The sequence below is a fragment of the Rhipicephalus sanguineus genome, chromosome 3, assembly GCF_013339695.2.
Source record: "Rhipicephalus sanguineus isolate Rsan-2018 chromosome 3, BIME_Rsan_1.4, whole genome shotgun sequence".
NCBI lineage: Eukaryota > Metazoa > Arthropoda > Arachnida > Ixodida > Ixodidae > Rhipicephalus > Rhipicephalus sanguineus.
This window is the reverse complement of record NC_051178.1, coordinates 207364221-207387451: the sequence shown is the minus strand read 5'-3', so window position 1 is coordinate 207387451 and position 23231 is coordinate 207364221. Positions and strand designations below refer to the sequence as shown.

Here is a 23231-nt window from a genome sequence, read left to right as displayed (position 1 = left end):
CTTCATCGCAATATTTGGCGTTGTTTGTTTATCGGTTAATAAAAGCGTCAGACTTGTACGCAATCAGCAAAAACATAACTAAAAGGAAGATGCGACAAGCGTTCGCGTAGATAGATAGATAGATAGATAGATAGATAGATAGATAGATAGATAGATAGATAGATAGATAGATAGATAGATAGATAGATAGATAGATAGATAGATAGATAGATAGTATTTTGCAAGTGTCCACTGAATGGACCGACGGGACAGCCAGCCTGTCCCGTCGACTTCTTTTTGCTGTGTCTTGTGTTTTCCGCTGGTTTTAATCTTTTGTGACTATGTACCAGCTAGCCCAGTCCAACGCCTTGGTATCACTGAATGGACTGTCCGTTTCAGCATGCACCGATTCTATAGAGAAGATCGAAGCCGGGTTGCATGATTGGTGCCGGCCCGCTCGCCCTCGAGATTTGGCTGATCAGATCATGAAGAAATGGTCCGTGCATTTAATGGACACTTACAGCGAGATCGGTCATGATAGAGCGCATAGCGGCGCTTCATGCGACACGCGAACGCTGTCTGCTTAATGATTTGTAGGGAGAAATCCTCGCAGATTATCGTTTGGGGTTGTATAAGTGATGCATAAGCGTAGAGTTGTTGCAGCCGTATACAGAACGCTGCCTTCTGGCGGCATCGGCATGGCGACAGTTTTCGAATAGCGTACGCAAAGCTTTGCGTTGGCTTTTCGCGCAAATGCGCATGCGTCGTACGCTAACCGCTTGCGGGCTTCCGTTAAGTGACGGAAATAGCGGGCCGCAAACGCTAACGCTAACTTAGCGTACGCTATTCGAAAGCTCGGAGCTTTCGAATAGCGACGCTAAGTTAGCGTTTGCGGCCCGCTATTAGGCAGTTTTAGAATAGCGCACGCAAAGCTTTGCGTTGGCTTTTCGCGCAACTGCGCATGCGTCGTACGCTAACCGCTTGCGGGCTCCCGTTAAGTGACGGATATAGCGGGCCGCAAACGCTAACTTAGCGTACACTAGCGAGTTTTAGTATGGGACGCTACGTATCGAGCCTGCGTCTCAACGCTAACGCTAAAACAGGACGCGCTGCGTGCCAACTGGTGGTCTTTTAGTAAAGCGGAAGGCATTCCCGCTAACGCTAACGCAAGCACATACGGCGCCATCTAGACATAAAAACACTAAATGCACTGTAAAATCCACAAAAGCACCACCAAGTCGAGCTGATCCAAAGTCACCACTGTTGCGTCTCCATGCCGCGTTTGCAGAAGTGTTGAGTTCTGACCAACCTCCTTGGTTCTGACACACTGGTTTCTGTCAACATGCCGCGTTCGAGAATTTTTCAAGACCCCTTTTACTTGGCCTTTTTAAGCTGGGACGCATCACGCGTCACATTCATGTACTGCCGCGAAAGGCATGAAGGGAAACGACGCCTGACATGTATCTGCTTCACTTGTGGCCGTATCTTGGAAAGAGGCGACTAAAGACAGCGTCGCCATCTCTGCGCTGCTACAGAAAACATGAGCGAACCTTGCAAACAAATCTTGCTAAGCCTTCTGCAGCGCAAATCCACTTTGTATCTCAAAAACGGAGCTATTTTATCGGCGGTACACGGTTGGCGAAGCCTCATTACTCAAATCTAAATCAAACACGAACATTATTAGGGAATGAATAAGTTTAATAATGCAGGACGACGGCTACAAAGATTCGAAGTGGACGGCTCTCACTTCAACAGGCACCGCCATCTTGCCTTACGTACGGGATCTCTTGCGTGCGTTAGCGTTGAACGCTATATTCCAGAAATAGCGTTCGTACGTAAGAGCTCGGGCTACGTTTACGTTCTGCTCATGCGCAGTTAGGAGCACGCAACGCTAACGCTAACGCTAAACCCTTGCGTTTGCTGTTTTCCGCTATACTAAAACTCGCTACTATTCTAAAACTGCCTATTTCCGTCACTTAACGGGAGCCCGCAAGCGGTTAGCGTACGACGCATGCGCAGTTGCGCGAAAAGCCAACGCAAAGCTTTGTGTACGCTATTCGAAAGCTCCCTAATTTTGCCAGCATTCGTCAGCGTTGGGAACAGAATGCGCAATTGAAACGCGAGTGTGGCGTCTAAATTTTGCGGATGTGCATAATCCATAACGTAGTCTTTGCATGTTGTACTAGAGGGTGCTTTGATTCCACTATTACGAAATTCAACGAAGCCTTCTCATAGAAAAGCTTCTCTGTTTACATTTTAGATGCGAAGTATCTCTTGCTCAGGGGTATGTAAGGCGGCGTGGTAATCCGCACGCAGCGTTGATGTCCGCACTCACACTACGCATGCGCGACTCTCCTCCTTCTCTCTCTCCAATAGCTGCGCGTTACTCTCTCCACTTCTCTACCAGCACCTGCTTGCGCTTCTCCTGCGTTCTCGCTTCTGCTCTCACGACGCATACGCTACTCTCCTCCTCTAGTCTCCTCTCCTTCAAGTGGTAGAGCGCTGCGCGCGTTCAGTCCAGCGCTTGCCTCGGTTGGCTCCTCTGAAATGCGGGCTCGACATGCCGAAATTCTCTCCTGCGCAGCGCCGCGATGGGGGATAGCGCATGCGCGTCCCCTCCCCCTCTCTCTCCTCTCCTACGCTGCTTCTCTCTCGCGCGCCTGTCGACGTTCCCCGCACGCCCTGTGAGAATTAACGGCCAGGCTAGAGGGAAGACACGACGCGCGTAGTGTTCCTCTTCGCGTTCCACGACGCGAGGTCGGTAGCATGCCCAGCGAACGCCAACGGAACGCGATCGTGCAAGTGTTCCGGCTTCGCATCGCCTCATGGTCCCCTTTAGCGGGAGATGGTGTAATTTTTTTTTCCACGGGTACAATACATTCATATGGTTCAGACATATAATAACATTTGGCAAGCGTGGGTGGCATACGAGTGGTTGAGACACACGCCTTCTGAGAGTGAGACCCGGGTTCAAACCCAGCCCCTGGATGAAAGGTGATTCCTTTATTAAGTTATTTCTTTATGGCGATGATCGTCTTATGTGAGAGAGCGGGGGGCACGGACGGTTTTCTCGTTGAGTTGGCACAGAAATGTCCACGCATTTGAAAGGCACTATGTTACGCAGCCAAAGCCACCAGTGTCGGCCCAACGTGACCTCCGAGACACGGCGACTTGGCCGACTATAATGTTTGCGCGTCTGAGCTGCCGTAGCTTTGCTGTAGAGTAACATAGCTTTTCCTGTACTGACCGTTAAGACGTCGGTATCACGTGTTGGGCCAATGCTCGCCTTTTTTTCTTTTCTTCTTTCTTTTTTCTTTTTTATTTAAGACACCGGGCCGCAGTCCGTGACTCTCGGGCGCATCCAAACGATCTCATATCCCACACTCTTCGTCTTGAGTAGGTACACGGAAGTCTCTCCTCGGTGTCCCGACTGCGGTGGGGTTAGCGATTTTAAGCACGTGCTCTGTGAATTCCCCTCTTTACAGCACCACACGGACTACGGATTGACGGAGGAGCATTTTATTCATTGCTCAAGAGCCACGACTGTATTGATCAACTCCGGGCTGTCGAGAAGGCCCACGATGCGGCGGTGAGGCTGTGCCTTCCCGTCCCAACGTGGGAGCGGCCCGCAGTCTTGCCCCTATAAAAATGGGGTGAAGGTTCTTCTGGACTCGAATAAAGTTTACTACCTACTTACAATAGTGGAGCTGCTCTTGGTCGACCCTTTGCAGTCCGGCGTCACGCAGGGGTCGAGCCAGGTCACGTGACCATGAGAGTAGGGGAGAGGAGGGCATCATAGAGAGTGTTGATCAGAGCAGCTGCGACATGCAGCTCACGTGAACAGCGCGCCAGGGGAGGACAATGTACGCTGCACTGCTCGAGCAGCAGCGGGAGCTCGCAGGCGCGCAGGAGAGCGGCAGCGCCAACGTAGAGCAGCAAACCGAGCAAACCCCGAGCTTCGAGAGCAGGAAGCGCAAGCCAAGCGGCAGCGGAGGGAAGCCGCCAACCCCGAAGTCCGAGAGAAGGAGGCGCACAGGAAACGAAGCCCACCATAGCGAAACACACAAGAACCACAATTAAGCAGAAACAACACCACGAACCACAACAAAACACACATACAACACCAAAACACAGAAACAAAACTCAGAAGGAACGCCTCAGATTTCACTTCGTGGAACTAGGTTCAGTTTTGCTTTTTATCTTTTTTCTTTTTGAAGGGGGGGGGGGGAGGGGGTGGGTTTCAGTTGTGTCACACTAAGTCCCCTCCTAATTTTTATTTTCTCCATGCTTAATCAAACGCGGCAGTTGTTTTTTGCTCACTCAACCGGCTGCTACTGTTACGGGCATTCCTGCCATGCGATCACCGTCAACTGCGACGCTGTCAGTGTCACTGATACCGTTAATGGGGGTGGCAATCGCCGGTCGGATTCCAAGGGCGGACGTATCGGCCCCCCGAAACGCACCACGAAAGCGCGGACAATTTAGAGTTGGTCCTTTTAATGCGCCAGCGAACGCCGGTTGTGGTCCAAAGACCGAGTCAGAGCCGAGAGTCAGTAACACAAACGAAATATGTTCTCAGTTAAGGCAGTACAAACATCACAAACACATGCACACTCGGCTGGTACCACTTACAACTTCTCAATATAACTGAGATGGTGTTAACACAACGGGAACTAAACGAACAGATCACGCGCTACAAATGCAATCTCATGCATTACTACTTATTCAAGAACAATTAAAGCTCTGAATGTTCAAAGCGTATCCAGTCCACAATTCTTAGACGGTACTTGAATGCTTCTCTTCCAGGAAACACTCACGCTAACTCCAGCACTGACTGCTGTTGTTCCTTCCGTCGTCGTAACTTGTCACGGCTCACACGGCGTCGTCATCCGATTCTTCCAGATCGACGACCGACTGACCGCACATCATAAACACGTCTTCTTTGGCTGCCGGAGCCACACTCAGCATAACTTCACCATCTCCGGACCGACTCACTTCCTCCGTCGTCGGTGCACGCTTTTAACTCCTCTCCCCCAGGTTCTGGAAGCGTTGGGAGTGTTCTCCGGCGTGCAGCACAGCCAAAGCTAGGGAAAGTACGAGATTTCTCTCGCCGGTTCTACTTGCGGCGGCGTCACTCGGCGTTGCGTCATGCTTTCCTTCTAGAAAGTTTCAGGCTTTGCCGGGCGTTTAATCTGAGACTGCTAGTGGGCGAGGAGGAGGCGGCGCGTCGGCGTCTTTTGTACTTGTTTTTCGTAGATCGCGCTTCTTGGGCGAGCGGCGGGCGCCGTGCTATCCCGCTGCCATTTGAAAGTGGCCGCGCGCGCTTTATTGACGCGCTCGTTTGTGACAGTCAGCCATATGGTTCCGCCCATTGTAGATACATAGAGCGCTGCACAGAGGCTTCCGAAGCGTTCTTTTAAAGGGAAGGGCAGCGGCAACGTGCAAATCGCATCCCGAAAGTTTGATGGAACACCAAAAAGCTCCAGAGGCGCCCCTGCACTGTATTACCTCTTTCACTGTGGCTTACATGTCCGTATACACTACCAAACACATAAAAAAGATACACCGTTCTAAGGCGTGATCTCTGAAAGGCCGGACATCAAGCTGGCACATGTTGATAAATCGAAATTCGCAGCGGAGACGATAGCGAAATACAGGACCCTGACGCTTTGCACACGCGCTATATTGGTGGTCTTGATAAGAGTGTTATAATTGTGAAGCGGCACACGTCAGTAATTAGAGAGCAGAAAAAACAAAGCGATTATTTTAACATACTATCACTTGAAAGGAGCAGAAGAAGAAAACGACTCGAAACTCGCGCTTCCTGCGCTCGCGGCGAGGTAGAAGAAGAGAGAAGCTCCCAGCGGTCGGTCGCGCGGCTGCCATGGCACCTCCCCACGTCGGGATGACGCTGCACGATGCCGACCAGAAATACGACATCGCCCGCACGCACCTCACGTTCCGGGTGAGGCTATACTTTCTCTCGTTCGAGCGCTGTCACTGTAGCCATGAGTTCGTGAACACCGGTCGCTACACTTGCGGTATATTACCTATACAGCGAAACTATAATATTCTCTTTGTTGTTTCCGTTTGATTACAGAATATGCTACAGAGCATTAGAACATACAAGAACTTCATCATATTAGAAACGAACCACAGAAATTAGGTTCAAAATGCATACTAAGCGCAAACGCAAGACGAGGGACAAGAGATGCATGCAAAGCGCTGCGTCTTTGTATCTCTCGTCCCTCGTCTTGTGTTTGCGCTTAGTGCCATTATTTATTTATTTATTTATTTATTTATTTATTTATTTATTTAAACATACCGTGGAACAGCATTTTGGTCCAAATAGGGAGAGCAAAATAAACATCAAGTAAATCGTAGCAGCAAGAATAAGAAAACGTGAGTTCGTTTGCACTGCCTCCGCGATCGGCTCCCCTTTGATCAAGCTACGATGCCATGTAATGACGTCACAATGTGACGTTACGTCACATGACATCAACATGACGTCATAGTGACGGCACAACTTTTGCCGATCTGTGACGTCATGTGATGATTTCTTGCATCTGCACTCGTCCCCGACGCCGCTGGACGCCGACGGTCAATTTTCGCGTTTGATGAAGCGTCTAAGGTTTTCGCCTTAATAGGTTGTATTCACATGACGTCGCCACGATGCTGTGAGCAGCGCTGGCAACTATGGTGACGTCGTCCTTCGGGCGGTCCGCCATGATTCTGGCCACTGTATGGCGTCTGTGCCGTAGTGCTACGGTCCCTAGGGACCGTAGTAGTGCCCCACACTGTGTGTTTTGCTTTATCTGGGATTTGACAGGTGCTGCCCTTTTAGGACAGGAATTGTTGCTGTGTACTAGCAACTACCGCAGGATAACCCTCGGCGAACGCGGTCGAAAACGCTGCGAAGTGATGGGCGATACGCCTTTAATCAGTTATGAGCGCAATGCGCAAAAGCTTGGACGAGACGGCAAGGGAGCAGGTTGGAAAAAATTGGAGCTTTGCGTGGAAAAATTCAAGCTTTGCGGCGGTATTGAACCACTGTTCCTGGGCATGGGCGAGTTGCACTTCGACGTCGAGCGTGTGCCGACGGTGAAAATTTCCGACATCAAGGATTCTTTAGGGTTGCTTGCGTAGCCTCCCGAAGACTTCGTGCCCAGTTGGGGCTGGTCTCGTCCACCAAAAAGGATGGCTTTCCTGCAAGTGAGTAATACAAGTGTAATTACAGATCTTGTAGTACGCCAGCGTCGCCTCTTGAAGTGAGAAGCAGTCACCGAGGCAAATCTCAGAGCGAACGTTTTACAGGAGAGACGTCGCAAGCGGAGCGAAAAAATGCAACTGCGCCAGTGCACGCTGACATTATGTATTAGTGTCGTTTACAACAATAAAAATGCGGCTACGCAAACGTAAACACCCAGCCAACCAGATATTTAACTGCCCTTCTCCAAGCGGCGTGGTGACGGGACAACAAACACGGACGCTCTGAAGCATAAAATGCGTCAAGTGTAACATTTGGAACCAAAATTTGTACTCACCAGCAATGAAATGAGCGCTGCACACTTCGTAGTTAGTCCAACTTTTGTTGATGCGAGAGCGAACAATGCGGCGAACCACTCGGCACAACACATTTCCACAATTCTTGCGTTGGTTGTACATGGCTCCATAAAAGTTGACGCTGTCCTTTCTCCGTGACCTATTGCTACGTCAATAGACGGCGCAATTTACCATGATTTCAGAGACTGCAACAGAACATGGTCAGCTGCTGCTTCGCGAACTGAGGCACAGAACATCCACACGCACCGAAAGAGCTTCACGAAGTGGCCAGGATCATGACCGACGGAAGCGGAAGCAGCTCACGCCCTTCCCATCAGCCCGCGCGCCAGTGTGGGCGTGTCCTCAGTGAATACAACCTATAGGTTATACAAAAATCAATCTGTGTGCAATCAGTGTGCAAATCAAGAAAATAATGTTACATGTCTGTAGTCCGCATGTGGTTCGAAACAAGCGTGCGCACGACGGTGGCAGCCCCCCCCCCTCCCCTAATCATCTTAGGGGGGCGCCATGTATGCCCCATAACTTTAGCAGTCAGTCGGACCTGTCTCGTCATTATTTAATATATGCGGTTACGGCCATGCAGTTTTTGACGATAACGGCGGCCGAGGACCACTGATGTTGCATTCCAAGAACTGTTTACTTCCCATTTTTACCCCGGAAAGCTGGGGACGGAAGGCAGGTCGTTGCGGGAGGCACGCCATCGCTTCATTTTCGTCATTACATCCACTGCGAAGCTTCTTTCGAAATCGAACAAGGGGGGGGGGGGCGCTGCGGTGAGGCATCTTCGCCCCCCTTAATGAGGAACACTGCGCACGCCTATGGTTCGAACTATCAAGACCTTCAGGTCTTGGTATTTTGAACCACATGCGCACTACAAACATGAACACTACAGCCCTATAAGGAATGCCAATTGGCTGAGATGTTTGATTCGGCACAGCCGCACTTGAACACTAGCACCGTTGTTTGGATGGCAACCAATAGCCCTGACTCTTACAACAAGCTTTCTTGCCCATTCATGAACATGATCCGGGCCAAAGGATGATCGTGTCCAAAGGAAAATAAAATTGGCAGATACCACCAGTGTCGTAACTAGGGGGGGGGGGGTGTCTGACACCTCCGGAAATTTTTTCGTGCTTTAACTTTTCGGGTGACACTAAAGTATTTAAGTATTTACACACTTTCACAGCGACCACCAGTTGTCCAAGTTAGTCGTTCTACCCCCCCCCCCCCCCCAAAAAAAAAATATCCTGGAAAATCCTGGGTACTCAACTACGGGTCATCATCAGCCTGTGTACGCCCTACGCAACTACGGGTAAACAGCGCTAAAACGGGACTAAGAAAAAAGGGACGGGACCAAGCGCTGGGTACTGCCCTCGATCCCACGCACTGTGAGATTCGATCTAATGCGAAGCAGGCTGCGAGGTGCTGTATATTTGCACCGCATGGTATGGCATTGAGACAAATCAAAGCATTCATGTCATGACATATGTCTTTCCTATCGCATGTTTTTCATGCATGCATGTGCATTATGATACATACATATTCGACGCACATTTTCGTATATAGCAAGGTGATGAAACGACCTCCATAACATCACGACGGCGCCTTGTCATATATGTCAAGAGACTTGCATGACATGTTTTTCACGTTATGACCTGTCATTTAAGTTCTTTATAAAGACATCTCATGCCATACAATCTTAGTATATGTCATGTTAATGAAACGGCCGCGAGAGCACCGAGACCATGTCATGTAAATCATGACGTATATGACACTCACAGCATGATTTTTGTCTTACTGCCTGTCATTTACGTTCGTCAGACACATGTCATGCCATGCCGGCATATAGCAAGTTATTAAAGCGGCCGCGAGAGCACGAATATGTAGCGACTAGATAGATAGATAGATAGATAGATAGATAGATAGATAGATAGATAGATAGATAGATAGATAGATAGATAGATAGATAGATAGATAGATAGATAGATAGATAGATAGATAGATAGATAGATAGATAGATAGATAGATAGATGAAACGCAGAAACCTATATATAAGGACACAAAGACGCTACCGTTTCAGTTTTTCAACAATACGTCTCGCGTGTGATGGACTTCAGAGTTTCAACGGCGTGCTAAAATTTGTCGTAAGATATGGCCTGACTCTACGCTGTACAACTCAAGTGTACCTTTTCTGAGACATTTCCTGATTACCTAGTATTGTTTTTCTTTCAGCAAGGAACGGTAGCTTTCAAGTTCGGCCCAATGTACCTCACCATCCCGACCGTCAGAGTGAGCACTTTTTGTTTGGTTTCGTTTATTTATATTCATGTACAATTTGGTGTTAATTAAAATCTTCGCGGTGGACGCTGCGTACGTGCTAAGGATGGGGATAAAATAAATAAATAAATAAATAAATAAATAAATAAATAAATAAATAAATAAATAAATAAATAAATATTGGTTTCATTATATAATCAATCGTTTTATTTCAGTGTTCAAGCACAAAAAGCTGAAATATCCTGATTCTCCAACTTGAACAGTAGCTTAAATAACAACAAAAACAAGGACCTTTTGGGAATTCGGTAGTATCAGCTCGAGGCGCGTGGTGCGAATTCATTCCATGCTCAATTCCTCGTACATATCTTTACTTTTTGGATGCAAAGTAAGGATAGCGCACATGCATTGAACATACACATGTTGAATGCATGAGAGCACATACTTCTTTCGTGGCAGTGTTAGTCGCAAGTGAAATAAATAAACAAATAAATAAATAAAAATAAATACTGATAGGGTACCTTATGCACACACCTAAGACGACTGGAAGGCGAAAGCCGTTTTCTTTTTCTTCTCAGTCCATGTATTGTTCCTGCACTGCCACCCCACAAGATCTTTCTGCACCTAATGTGGTTTTGCACTGCCTCCGTGATGGGCCCACCGTTGACCAAGCTCAGATGCAGGTGATGACGTCATAAATTTTGATGATCTGTGGCGTCATGATGACGTCATATGGTGACGTCATCACGTGATGATATTTTGCATCACTCGAGTGGACGCTGGCGGGAGACGCCGACGCGGGACGCCGGTCAATTTTCGTGTTTGATGAGGCATCTAAGGCTTCCGCCTTAATAAATAAATAAGGAGACGGGAAGTTTCTAGCAGTGGTAGATTCAACGATGCCACAGCTCAAAACGCTGAAATACAAGTGCCAAAGCGATACAGTCACGGCTTCACAGGTGAAAAGGCCCACAGCAGATAACCGGCTCACTGTGTTTGTGCTGCAACGTCGCAGGTGATGTTCGTGTTCGAGAGAGAAGACGACTCGCAGTACCAGACGCTCAAGGCGGCCGCCGAGAAGATGCACTACGAGTGCACGCTGGCACCGAACACTGAGGAGGCGCTCAGCTACTACCTCATGGCCCACCCGCACTTAGTGTTCGTCGACGCGCGAGACGGAAACTCCACCGAACCGGCGACCTTGTGCAGGTCTTTCATTCATATACCCGTTGGCTGATAGGGGCCCTCGAGCGCGCTATAGTAGCGCTACTCATAGGCGTGTGCAGGGTTCCCCATTAGGGGGGCCGAAGGTTCATCCCAGCGCCCCCCACCCTACTAAGTCCATGTATGGGGCAGATTTTGCGCCCCCCCCCTCTTAGGTGACTAGAAGGGTCAATGTACGGGGCAGATTTTGCGCCCCCCTCTTAGATGATTAGGGGGGGACGGCGGCCCCCCTGCACCCCCCCCCCCCCTGTGCGCACGCCTATGGCGCTACTGTGTCATTCTAGCACACTACAAAGCGCGGCGCTCGCACATGGCGGCACCCCGTGACGACCGCGGTAGCAGCGCTGCACAAGAATGCTTGAACCAGCCAATGGCCATGTCCTTCAATCCGCTGATGCAGTCGGGCCCGTCGATGACGTAATTTGCCGAGAGAAGAGCGAATGTTTTCTAGCTGTTTTTGAGTACTGAAACTTAATTGCAAATTCCCTGCCCCGTGCAGTGCTATAATTGGCTCTCATGTTCACAGGGACCCCGACTGCCCATCGACAGCGTTTTCTGACCATGATAAAAAAAAAATTCGGCATATCCCACGTACCGTGATAAAAAGTGTTGCAGGGCCCCTCGAACATGTCAGCGAGACATCTGTTCGGTTGGGGCCAAAGAGGAGTTGGCATGCATAAGCTACACAAAACTAACGCGCCAGCGCTCTGTGCCTCTACTTATCCTGACCCTTTTCCTTATCGTCTATGCGCTGTTAATACCGCCTATGTTATGTATTCTTTTATCTGAGTAACACTTGCTGCCGGGCTAGTCGGTTCACGCTATTTGAACAGACCATGAAACCTATATATATATATATATATATATATATATATATATATATATATATATATCGCACCATTGAGCAAAAAATAAAGAAGTAGGAGGGAGACAAAAACGAGGGAGAAGCAAAGGGAGTCCGGAATTTCTGTCCAATATTCGCGCTGTTTGCATCAGTGTATATCTTCGAAGCACAAGCACGGCTAAACACCATCATGAATTCCAAAACCCGCAGCTATGCTTCTCCAGAGACTCGTCTGACCAGCAAAATTGGTAGAGCTCGGCACGGAACTGCAGTTGAAGGGCCACGATGCAGATCGGTGACATCGTTTTTGCCATTCTCCGTTCAGCGCAACAAAGAAGCTTTAGAAATGCTTGTCCCATTTAATCCTGGCCAAAATGAGCCTACGCCGAACTAGGGTTGGAACGTGCACCGTAGTGAGATCGCGCGACGGTGGAAGGCGAGGAAGAAGGACGCATAGGTTTGCGTACTCACTAGTGTGCCGACCATCAGTGCTCGTTTTTGGTTTAGTGCGGGACAGTGACCGAGGAGATGCTGCGGTGTTTCTTCCCCGCACTCTGTAAAAGCTGAAGACTGGTTACTGCAGCCATGTTGGTAGCTCCGGCGCAGCCGTCTAGCTGTAGCCGATCTAGAGGCGGGGTAGCAGGAGGCATTCTGTTCTGGAAAGTCCGGGGTCCTGGCAGTGGCGTTGCGAGTTCCCTCCTGGGCACAAGAGGGTCAGGATGCAAGCCCAGTTGTAGTCGCAGCAGAATGCGCCTCGCGTATAGTTCGAGGCGACGACTGCGCAATCGTCGCCTCCGATTAACCTCCCCCTAAGAGCTTTGCTGTAAAATACAGTGCTTCATCACTTCCACTATTGCTTGTGCATGTGGATAAAGTCGCAATAGCTGCATTTTAACTCAGCTGGCTTGCAGCAGTGACAAGGTGCACACGATCTGCCGTTGTCTTCTAAGCACAGGGAAGCGCTATGACTCAGCTGGAAACAGGAAGCGGCAGGTTTCCAGGCCGACCGGACAAACTCACGCTTTCCTTATTTCAAACACAGATTCCTTTTGCTTCAAGAGTTGTACTCGTGGCACTTGGAATTGCACCTATGACCTTCGTTTTGCTTTACAGCAACGTAAATGCCTTAGCGGCTGCCCCACCCCTTCGCTGTCGGTGAGCTCTGTTCGTTCTCCTGGCAACAGTTTTCATCAGCATTACTTTTTCTTGCCTGTCACTACCCGAGCATCGAGTGGATCAATACAGAATGCGCCGAATTCCTATATAAGTCAAGCGCAAGAATCTGCGCGTGTTAGAGTTCAAAGCAGATGCAGCTCCTTGGTGATCACTTGAGGCAAGCCGTATGCGCATAACTCTGCGAAAAGAATTATCCCTTACGAAATATCGAGGTCGAAGAAATATTTCGCGCTTTGAGGGAGGACATGTGCTACACTGTTGAAAACGAGGACAACTGCAGTAAGGAGACACACACGTGCTCGCACGCACAGACACGCACGCACACACTTTTATAAGAATTTTGAGGGAATATTCCTATATGATGCCAGGCTACGTAAGTTAGTACATCCCATAGCGAATTATCTGTGTCCATCTCTCTTACAGAATGCTGCGAAGTTTCAAGGGTTGTGAATTCTCTTGCCTCGTCGCTGTCGTAAAGAAAGGGTAAGAACTACTAATAATTTCTTTCTTCCAAAATCTTTGGGCAGCTTTTGCGAATTGCTTTGGCTGTGAAGCAAGGCAGGTGTAAAAATTCAAGTTATTTTGTCGCGCTGAATGTATGTAGGTCTTTAATTTGACCCAGTGTCAGTCACGACAGTGCCCCTTCTTGCTTGATATTGTGCGACTCGCTGAAGACACGAGCATTGCGAAGTGCAGAAGCAAAATAAGGCGGGCGATCTCAGCGTAACTGAGCAGTCAAAGATGTCAGAGGTATTACGCTTGTCCGCAATATCAGACAGCGTCAAACAACCTGGACAGCTGGTCGAGGTTGATAGCGCACACCTCTCCTCAAACTATTTATTGTGATCGCTTGCAAACAACATAAACTTGTCATTACCTTAGGATCCAGCATCCTGAAGCGATGGTCATGAAATATTAAACTTGACAGTTGCGTTTGAACAGAAACAAAATTTACTGGTATAGAAGCTGATTTGTATTGGCTGACGATTTCCCGACACAATAATTTAAAATTTATTGTATAGACACAGCTCAATGTTATCTGTAGTTTTAAAATGCTACCATGCCAGCTAGCTTTGTAAGCATGGCCTAATGGCGAAGTTCGGGGTAACATTACGTGCGCATGTCTCGTGTTCATGCGCGCAAACAGTGACCGTGATGAACTTATCAAGCGCCGCTATCTTATAAACAAAGGCTGGCATGGTTTTGACTTCACCGTCTGCAATATCACCTAACAGAAAATTTGCCGCATTTTGTGGCAGCAGCGTCGGCTCAAAGGAATAAGATAGAGAGGTGTGCTAGTTGGAAACGGAATGCATTAACGAAAGACTTCTCCAGCACAATAATACCTTAAAGGGAACGCCAACGTCACATTTTTCAGGCCATTGCAGATCATGCGGTTGTAAAGCTTTTTTCAATAACACAGCCATTATGCTGAAGCACAAAGACAAAAAGCCTCGTGAACTCGCGGAAGCGTTCTTTATCAAAATGAAGGGTGGTGAATGTATATCTGTACCGTCGGTTTGTTTGCTAGATTGCGAGGTATACGCACGCTTAACCATTTCTGTGGCGTTACCTAAAGTTTTCTGCGCACGCATGGTGCTGGTTTTCGTTGCGTTAGTTTTTGGTTTCAGTAAACTTCAGTTGTTAGACAGCGCTCGTACTGTGTCCTCCTCGTCTTGTGATCCGTCCTGTACGCGCTGATTTTTACAAACACGCTGAAAGGAAATAACGATCGTGAGCATGAGTTGTCTATGCCCGTCGAAAATGAAGACAAAAGCTGAGGACATGATAAACAAAAACTCGAACTCATCATCAGCCAGATAATGCTGAAATATCAAGAACGCCTATTTTTAAGAGCGGAGCTATCAAAGCGTTTCGTTGCGCCGGGTAGTGCGAACAGAAACTATCATCGTCATGCATCGGTACGCGCTCTCTTCGTCCTCTACTTCCTCTCTCAGTACTTTTCTTCATCTTCTGCTTCGCTCCCAAAACGCGCGCCGATTTCTCCGGCGTGGCCTGTAATAACCCTCATGGGTGAGTGGAGAGAATGGGTACAGAGAGGCAGAAAGAAAGATATAAAGAAAGAGAACATCGTGGCGAAAAATATTCCTCATCAGGTGGCGGGATTCGAACCGGCGTACCCACGATCCGAAGGCGAGCGTCTTGACCACTTGGCTATCTAGGCACGCGGACAGAACACAGCATAGCCTTGCATAGTATCGTATAGCAACGGGGTAGAAAAGGGAAGTGAGGTTGAGGGAGAGGACGAGGGGAGAGAGCGAAGCATAGCATAAAAAGAATGAGAAAGAGAGAGAAAGAAATGCAGAGAGAGAATCAAAGAAAGAAAAAGAAAGAAAGAGAGAAAAAAGATGGAAAGAAAGCGGAAGCAAGCGAGAAATAGAGAGATAGAGAGTGAGACAAACATGGGAAAGAAAGACAATGAAAGATAGAAAGAACAAGAAGGAGAAAGATATAGAAATAAAAAGATAGAGAGAAAGAAAGGATAGAAATAAACAGCGACAAAAAAGACGTAGATGAGAGATGAGAGAAAAACAAAGAAGCAGAGGAGGAAAGAAAGAGAAACAGAGAAGGCTGCCCAGCTCCGCACTTCCTTCGGGCTTGGCACTGTGCGAAGCTTCCTTAATTTTTTTAAGCAAGTCACGTGAGGCCTGATAAAATGGACAGTATGTTCTTATGATCCCGCGACACTGAGTTGTCCACCTTTTCTCTTCAGGCTGGCCGAACAAGAAGACGCTGCCATAATTCCGCTGCTCAGGTCTGGCTACAACAGGGTAACCATCCTCTCTGCACCTGTTCGCGCTTCTGCCGTAGTACTTTTTTCTCCGCTGCTATGCACTTATTTGCGTCGAGACATGAGGCCGGGTGTATTGGCGAATCGCTGTTGGTGTCACAGCGGCTGTTGAAGCCTGTCAAGTGACTTCAGTCGTAACTGCATTTTAGTTTTATTTATCTTTTTTTTTGTACATTGGCGCAGCCAGAACTGTATGCACAATTATCGGAAGGTGTTGCAGGATATTTTCGTGAGCCTCTGTAGTTCGGTAGAGCTTAAAAAAATTCGGCAGATCCAACGCCTTGTAGGAATCGGTTTCATGCAAAGCAGTTGGCTAGTAATTATCTATGCTGCATATTTCGGTTTTGAGCCGAGCGTTACGAGATTGATCGACGTGTTTCTGTAAGTGTAGTAGTTGTGTGCACATCGTGGGCTCATCAGAAACTTCGACTACACTGGCGTTCAAAGGATAACTTATGGTCTGACGTAACGTAAGCACTAGAGCACAAACATCAGTATTATCAAACGATGTGCACTTTAATAATAATAATAATAATAATATTAATAATAATAATAATAATAATAATAATAATAATAATAATAATAATAATAATAATAATAATAATAATATCTGGAGTTTAAAGTCCCAAAACCACGATATGATTATGAGAGACGCCGTAATGGAGGGCTCCGGAAATTTTGACCACCTGGGGTTATTAGATGCGAAGCAGCTCTTTGACTAGCCTGTGTAACGCTGTCCCTCCGTGCGTCCGTACGAACGCGCCGCAACGCGCTCCCCTCGCCGCAGGTGTTGGAGCGGTGCCAAGTAGGTCACGCCGCAGCTGGGCGTGACGTCACGCTGCCATCGCAGTGCGCGCTGACGTCACTCTCTCCCTCGCCTGCCGCGCGCTCGCCGCAGTGCCCGCAGCTGCCGCCTCGTCCGTTCGCCCGCAACACCTGCCGCTACCTCCGCTCGCTCCGCTACCGCGACCGCCGCTCGCTACACCGCCGACTCGTTGGTTCACGCGCAAAAATTAACACCATCTTCCCAAAGGGAACCCTGATAGGATGCGAAGCAGCAGCGTTGCGCACGGGTAGCGTCACGGGTTGAACGGCGCTAACGCGGGTGCTGCGGTGAGCGCTGGAAGATTCGTTTGAAGCGATGGCTGGCGTAGGTCTTGTCGTTTCTTCAGAGTGGACACGGGCGCTGGACCGGAGCTGGCGCGTTAGCGCCGTTCAACCCGTGACGCCACCCGTGCGCAACGCTGCTGCTTCGTATCCCATAAGGGTTCCCTTTGGGAAGATGGTGTTAATTTTTAACGTGCACCTAAATCTAAGTACATGGGCCTCATACATTTTCTCCTCCATCGAAAATGCAGCAGCCGCGGCCGGGATTCGATCCCGCGACCTTCGGGTCAGCAGTCGAGCACCATAACCACTAGACCACCATGGCGGGGCTACAGTGGTAGGTATAGCATGCAAGGTGAAAAGAGACACTAATGCAAAAACAAATGATTTTAAATTGCTGCAAGTATGCTTGTACTATGGTGCGGTTTCCATTATCACCATAAGCTCTTAAAGGTTCAGCATGCTAATAATTGGCTCGTTTACTTGAATGCCACATTATACAAGCATTGTGAAAATTGCAATACCGAAAATCCTCTTGCGCTCATAAACATTGTCATCGTGACCTCCGTGCTTTTCTCAGGGATTCCACTCCTGCGCCAAAGTGCGCCAAATTGGATTTACTGCGCCATCTTGATAAAATCGACGTAAATTGCGCCAGTCGAGCAGTCCAGCGTCATAACCACTAGACCACCATGGTGGGGCGAAGTGCACTTTACGGTGCGATGATGTGAATATCATACGTAACTTCCGTTAGCTTATTCCTCCGGGGTCGAGTAACGCTTGAATATAGCTTGCTGAATCATAGGAATACAAATGTAATGTATGATTAGACGTCTATGAAAACAGTGCCAACACTGGAACCACAATCGACGTTAACCCGGCATGACACCTATATGATAGGAGTACATTTTAAGGTTTATTGCTTTGTTATAAAATTAGATCGCCAGCAGTGCAACCACAATTGACGTTGCACCGACATTACGCCTGCATAGGGTGTTTTACCAAAGCAGTTTCAAGGCCTGGCGGGGCTCTGTGATCGAATACCTGACTGTCACGCAGAATACTTTGGTTCGATTCCTACTGGGATCCTGATTTTTACTCTTTCCATTCGTCGGGTCAACGCTGTTGATGTCGGTTTTTCTTATGCTCTCGCATTTAAATTACCAATGTCTGTTCTCGCCGTTCCTGGGTAGATATAAGCTGTCAGTCACCTGTGGCGCATACCCGTACACCGCGGCCCGTGGTAAACGGGTATGTGCTACACGTGTCTGGAAGAAAGGGTTTGACGATGTGCGCGACAGGATTTTCATGCTATTCATGTCATATTCGTCAAATCCTCTTACCCTTCTATGCCAGTTTTGGTCTACACTAAGTTAAGGAGGCGATAACGAGAGCACCCAGACGTAGGCGGCTAGATAGATAGATAGATAGATAGATAGATAGATAGATAGATAGATAGATAGATAGATAGATAGATAGATAGATAGATAGATAGATAGATAGATAGATAGATAGATAGATAGATAGATAGATAGATAGATAGATAGATAGATAGATAGATAGATAGATAGATAGATAGAACCGCTCAAAGTACCTTGGGTTCGCTAAGAAATGCTTAGCATTTAAAAGAAAGGAGAAAAAAAAAACATTCGTCGCAATGTGCGCAGAATGTATCACCTGAAGGATTACAGAGGCAGCTGTGTGCGTACTCTTTATATAGTAAAAGGAAGTCTTTGTTTTGGACTTAGCGGTAGTATTCGGATGGAATCCGAAAGCTGGGATGCACATGTTTTGAGGAATGTGCATGTGAAAGCCTCCGATCTATTACATTATTTATTTAGTTATAGATGACAATTAGACTGTAAAATGTATATTTGTTCTCCATGAGCAATGTTCTCCATGAACCGAGCTGTAATTTGCCTCGAAAAATATGGAGCAAAATAATAAGGAATGCTGCCAATGACTGCTGCATATTTTGCATCCCTCATTAACCTCCGTAGCTCACACCTCGCGAACAATATGCGTCTACTGATTGAAAAGATGCTCACAATGACATTAATCATGCAAGTCTTGCTTTATGCTGCTATGACGCCGCTTATACGAACATTTGCAGCGTAAGACTGCACACTTTCTACTGGTTTTGCTTATACGTGTGAGGTGCAGTGACGCTCTTAAGCATGATGTCTTCACGCTTACATTTATGCAGTGGTTCTCGGAATCGTGCTCCTTGGGCGTGTGCCTGAACGAGATGATCCAGATCGAGCACAACGACCTGATTAACCTGTGGAAGCTCATGGCTTCCGAGACATTTTTCTCCGCGCTGAACTTTACGCGGGACAGTGTCATCGTTACTGGGCCAAAGCACGAGATTCAGGTGGGCACTCGCCAAATGGTTATAAGCGTTCCTGGAGCACTTTGTTGCTTTTGGAGCATGATGACACTGGTGTTTTGTGTTGTGTGTTTGTAGAAGGAAAAAAAAAGTCACAGTTTCGCCGCAAGGGCGAAGCAATGAATGCGATAGCAAGGAACTAATGCTATACGAAGTGAGGCTCGCCAATGGATACTCTCAGTTTGAACAGCGCTTCTGTTGCAAAGGCGGCCGAATCAGCGAAGGAAACTAGCGTTCTTCAAGTGCCGAGCTGTGACACTTGATAGTTCGCGCTCATCTTCTGTTTGTTCGTTTAGCGGCATCCCTGAGCTCGAGTGACATTCGTACGCGCCGTAACATGAGCGCGGACATCAAGGTGAGAGCGTGAAACATTCCTCTACCCCTCGCCACGAGAAAACCGCGCGAGCAGACAGCGGAAGGGCAAGCTTCGCCCACGCGCAAATATAAGAAGAAGCGAGCGAGCTCGCCGACGACTTTTAAATGCGCCCGTCGGGCTCCTAGCGCCACCTCGCTGGTAATGAAGAAACGCCTATTATCGCCCGCTGTCTCTGAGTCCGTCCAGCGCTAAATGGTGTGTATATAACGCTCGCCGTTAGCTACGTGGAGGATCTGCGTTTCGTGGCGTAGTGGATAGCGCCGCTCGCTGCGGAACAAGAGGTCCCTGGTTCGATTCCGCGCTTCGGAAGCATTTTTCTGAATTGTTTTTCTTTGGGGCCTTTATATATATATACATACTTATACATATACGGTGCATGACGGCGGCGACGGCGACGGCGACGGCAAAATCCAGCCGAGAGTGTCCATATAATTGCTATCGCAATAAAAAGATTTTTACTGACGCACCACTTGAATTGCCGTACTTTTAAGCCATTAAAATATTCTTCAGTCTTGCATCGAAACAAGAACTCGGTTACACCAGCGTGAGTTTATGGATTGTAAGGCATATTGCCATGCAAACCTGCGACCACAGGACACTTAATATAACGAGAACGCTCCTCCAGAAATCAACTGTGATTTTCAAGCGTGTGAAAATCCTGTGTGTGTGATGTTGGACAACAAGGTATTTTCCGCGAATGAGTATGTTACCATTTCTGGGGCTGTTTGCAGTTAGAGCAACGCATAATGATGACGACGTACCAAACAAGTTTTGCGGCCGGTAATGTCTTCAAATAAGTGAGTAGTTTTGCTGCTTCATAATCGTAAAAAACAAAAAAGAAAACAAGTAAATTAGTTGGAGATAATACAGCCAAACTCGACTATTTGTGCAAAACAGCGCATGTTAGCGCGTCAACGATTGGTTATACACTTACGTCCAGTTCACTGGTCAGTCAGACTGTTTGCTTGTCTTCAGAGAGCTGCGTGCTGTGCTGCTTTCCAAGAGAGTGCAGTGCTTTTAGAGTCCCTAACGTTTGCATCGGCTTTGATGGTCTCTAAGAACTCGATGGCATGGGTACTGTTATTTTCAATGCTGCCATGCTATGCTGTTGTTTGCGAAGCGTCCTCAAAGCACTCTTATCTAACTTTATCTCAGACGTGGAGCTTACAGACGAAGATATATTTGAGCTATTGTTCGCAGATGACCAGCGTATCCAGTTAACCTCCATTGTTGTTAATTGCACAGAGGAACGACGCAGTAATCTGAAGAAGACGAAGCGAGGCACGTGCGTTCCTTCCCTGTGCCATTCGTCGCCATCGTTTCGTTTCTTTGGCGTTCTTTTCTATGATGTTTTTTATGATCAGATTCCTATTGCGTTGGCGCAGCAGTAAAATATTCGTGGAACTCGTTGATTATAATTACTTGGAAGTATTAGGGCGCGCAATCAAGCAGACACGTTCACAAGAGAGAGTATCCTTTTGTGAACGCGGCTGCTTATTGTCGCACCCTAATATTCCAAGCATGTAGAAAAATATTGTTCGCTAACCCTAGATACGAGCAACCGTATAGCGATGCCGACGATTATGGAATCGACATCGAGCAACGAGTGCCTGATGAACGTCAAGCAGATGACCCTAAAGAGGCGCCCGTAAAAGCGTTCAGCGCAATCGGAAAGCAACTTAATTTGTGTTACAAAAGAAATGCTCGATGCTGATGTGTGTTTAAGCCGCGAGAGTGACTGACTAAAGCTTTGGCGACCTCTCCAAGGGTGCCGGCAACCAAGACGCTCCTCGAAGTCGCATGTTCAGTGCTCCAAGGGCAAAATTTTTCTTTAACGTTGACAAGCACTGTTTCTTGGCGTTTCACGAGTGAAATAGACACGTAGCAAGGCAGCTCACCCCGCGAAATTCATAACAGCATAGGCACTTGTGTTTCGTCTTTCCGTCTCTTGAGGCTTACCTCTGGTGGTACAGTCAGGAGCGTAGCAAGAAATTTTTGTCGGGGGTTGGGGGGGGGGGGGGCAGGAGGGTAAACGTGCGTTTGTATGTTTGTATGTATACCCCCCCCCCCTGCCCTGGCTGCGCCATGGTGGTGACAGCGGCTGTGTCGCAATCGCGGGAGTATACTTCACTAATACGTAATTATACTCTTGACCATTGGAGTCGGCAGGAGTTTGTCTTGGGAGGTGCAAACCCCTGTTGCATCGCGATGGGGGAGCGTTGGTGTGGCTTGCAAGGGGGGGGGGGTGGACAAGTGCTCCTTTTGCACCCCCCTGCCGGCGCCCATGCTATTGACAAAATGAGACGGAGGTTCAGTGATTGCTCTTTATCGCGCGCACGCAGTATATGAACAGCGCCGCCGAAAAGCTAGTCGGCTTCTCGGTCGAGGAGATGCTGGGAACAGACGCCCGAGATCTGCACCAAATAGCGTTGCTCAGGCCGGACGTCGCTGGAGACATCGGCACGCAGCTGAGCAAGGGCAAGGAGTGGCAGGGCACTCTGTTACAGAAGCGAAAGGGCGGAGAGTGCGTACCCGTGCTCAGCAAGATCACTCCCATTGACATAAACATCGTCGGGTAAGTGACCACTTCGTTCACCGAATCCAGTCCAGTTCGGCTTTTGAATATGTGCCAAATATCCACGATGATAACGAGTCGCCCTCAGAAAAAAAAGTTGGTTTAAGAAATGCGTGTTCTACAATGGGGCTCATTAATCTGTCAATTGAAAACACGTTGAGCACAACTAACATCTCCATATGCCTTTAGTAAATACGAAAATACATTTTATTCAAAGGAGATAGCAGCGACATTGCGTAGTAAATGAGTACAGAAAGCAAACGTTAATATCTTATTAAATATATAAAAAAAGAAATTCCACAATTAACTCAGTTCTCCACGTAAAAAGCAGGACTATTATTTTCAGATCTTTTGCTCGTGCCACGTTTGTTTGCGCTTGATTTTCACATGTAGAGTTGTACGCAGAGCGCCCGGGAGAGGAACAAAAGCTGTCGTCGCAACTAAATGCCCTGCATAGGTGATAAACTAGCGTATGTGTGCATTGCATGTAGTTATTTTTAGATGGAGCGAGTCCTACGTTCATTTAGAGCTAGAATATACCCAGTTGGGATGACCTGGAATGTTATGGTGATAAATGACCACGAAAAGTGCGTTGCACTTCAGGCAAACTCAGCTGACAGAGTTAACATTGTGCTCCCGCAGGAAATCGGACTACATCGTGTACACGAAGGAGAACCCATTCTTCATGGACAAACCGTTCTCGGCTGACATGGGTGAGCTCTCGTCTTCTGTTCGATGTGTAGGCGTCCGTCATCAATTCTGGAGCATAGTAGCCGAGACGCGCGTAATCTTGTCAGTTAACCGCGTACCGCGATGTATTCTAGTGCTACTGTCCCGAGCGCAACATACGTGTGCAACTACCATCGAATTTAGCAATTAAGTCAGCTCACATGAGGCCTGCATCGAATCCTT

At 47.8% G+C, this 23231-nt stretch overlaps 1 protein-coding gene across 1 annotated transcript in view; it reads left to right on the top strand.

The window, feature by feature from the left end:
• The first annotated feature begins 5830 nt into the window (after positions 1–5830).
• Positions 5831–23231, top strand: part of LOC119385239 (high affinity cAMP-specific and IBMX-insensitive 3',5'-cyclic phosphodiesterase 8B) — a 29738-nt gene continuing 12337 nt past the window's right edge. Inside the window, exons 1-8 of the mRNA XM_049414286.1 lie at positions 5831–5944; positions 9775–9831; positions 10832–11025; positions 13484–13543; positions 15795–15852; positions 19186–19353; positions 22087–22319; positions 22962–23032. Coding sequence (XP_049270243.1) covers positions 5864–5944; positions 9775–9831; positions 10832–11025; positions 13484–13543; positions 15795–15852; positions 19186–19353; positions 22087–22319; positions 22962–23032 — 922 coding nt within the window. The 5' untranslated portion in view covers positions 5831–5863. The remainder of the gene's footprint in view (positions 5945–9774; positions 9832–10831; positions 11026–13483; positions 13544–15794; positions 15853–19185; positions 19354–22086; positions 22320–22961; positions 23033–23231) is intronic.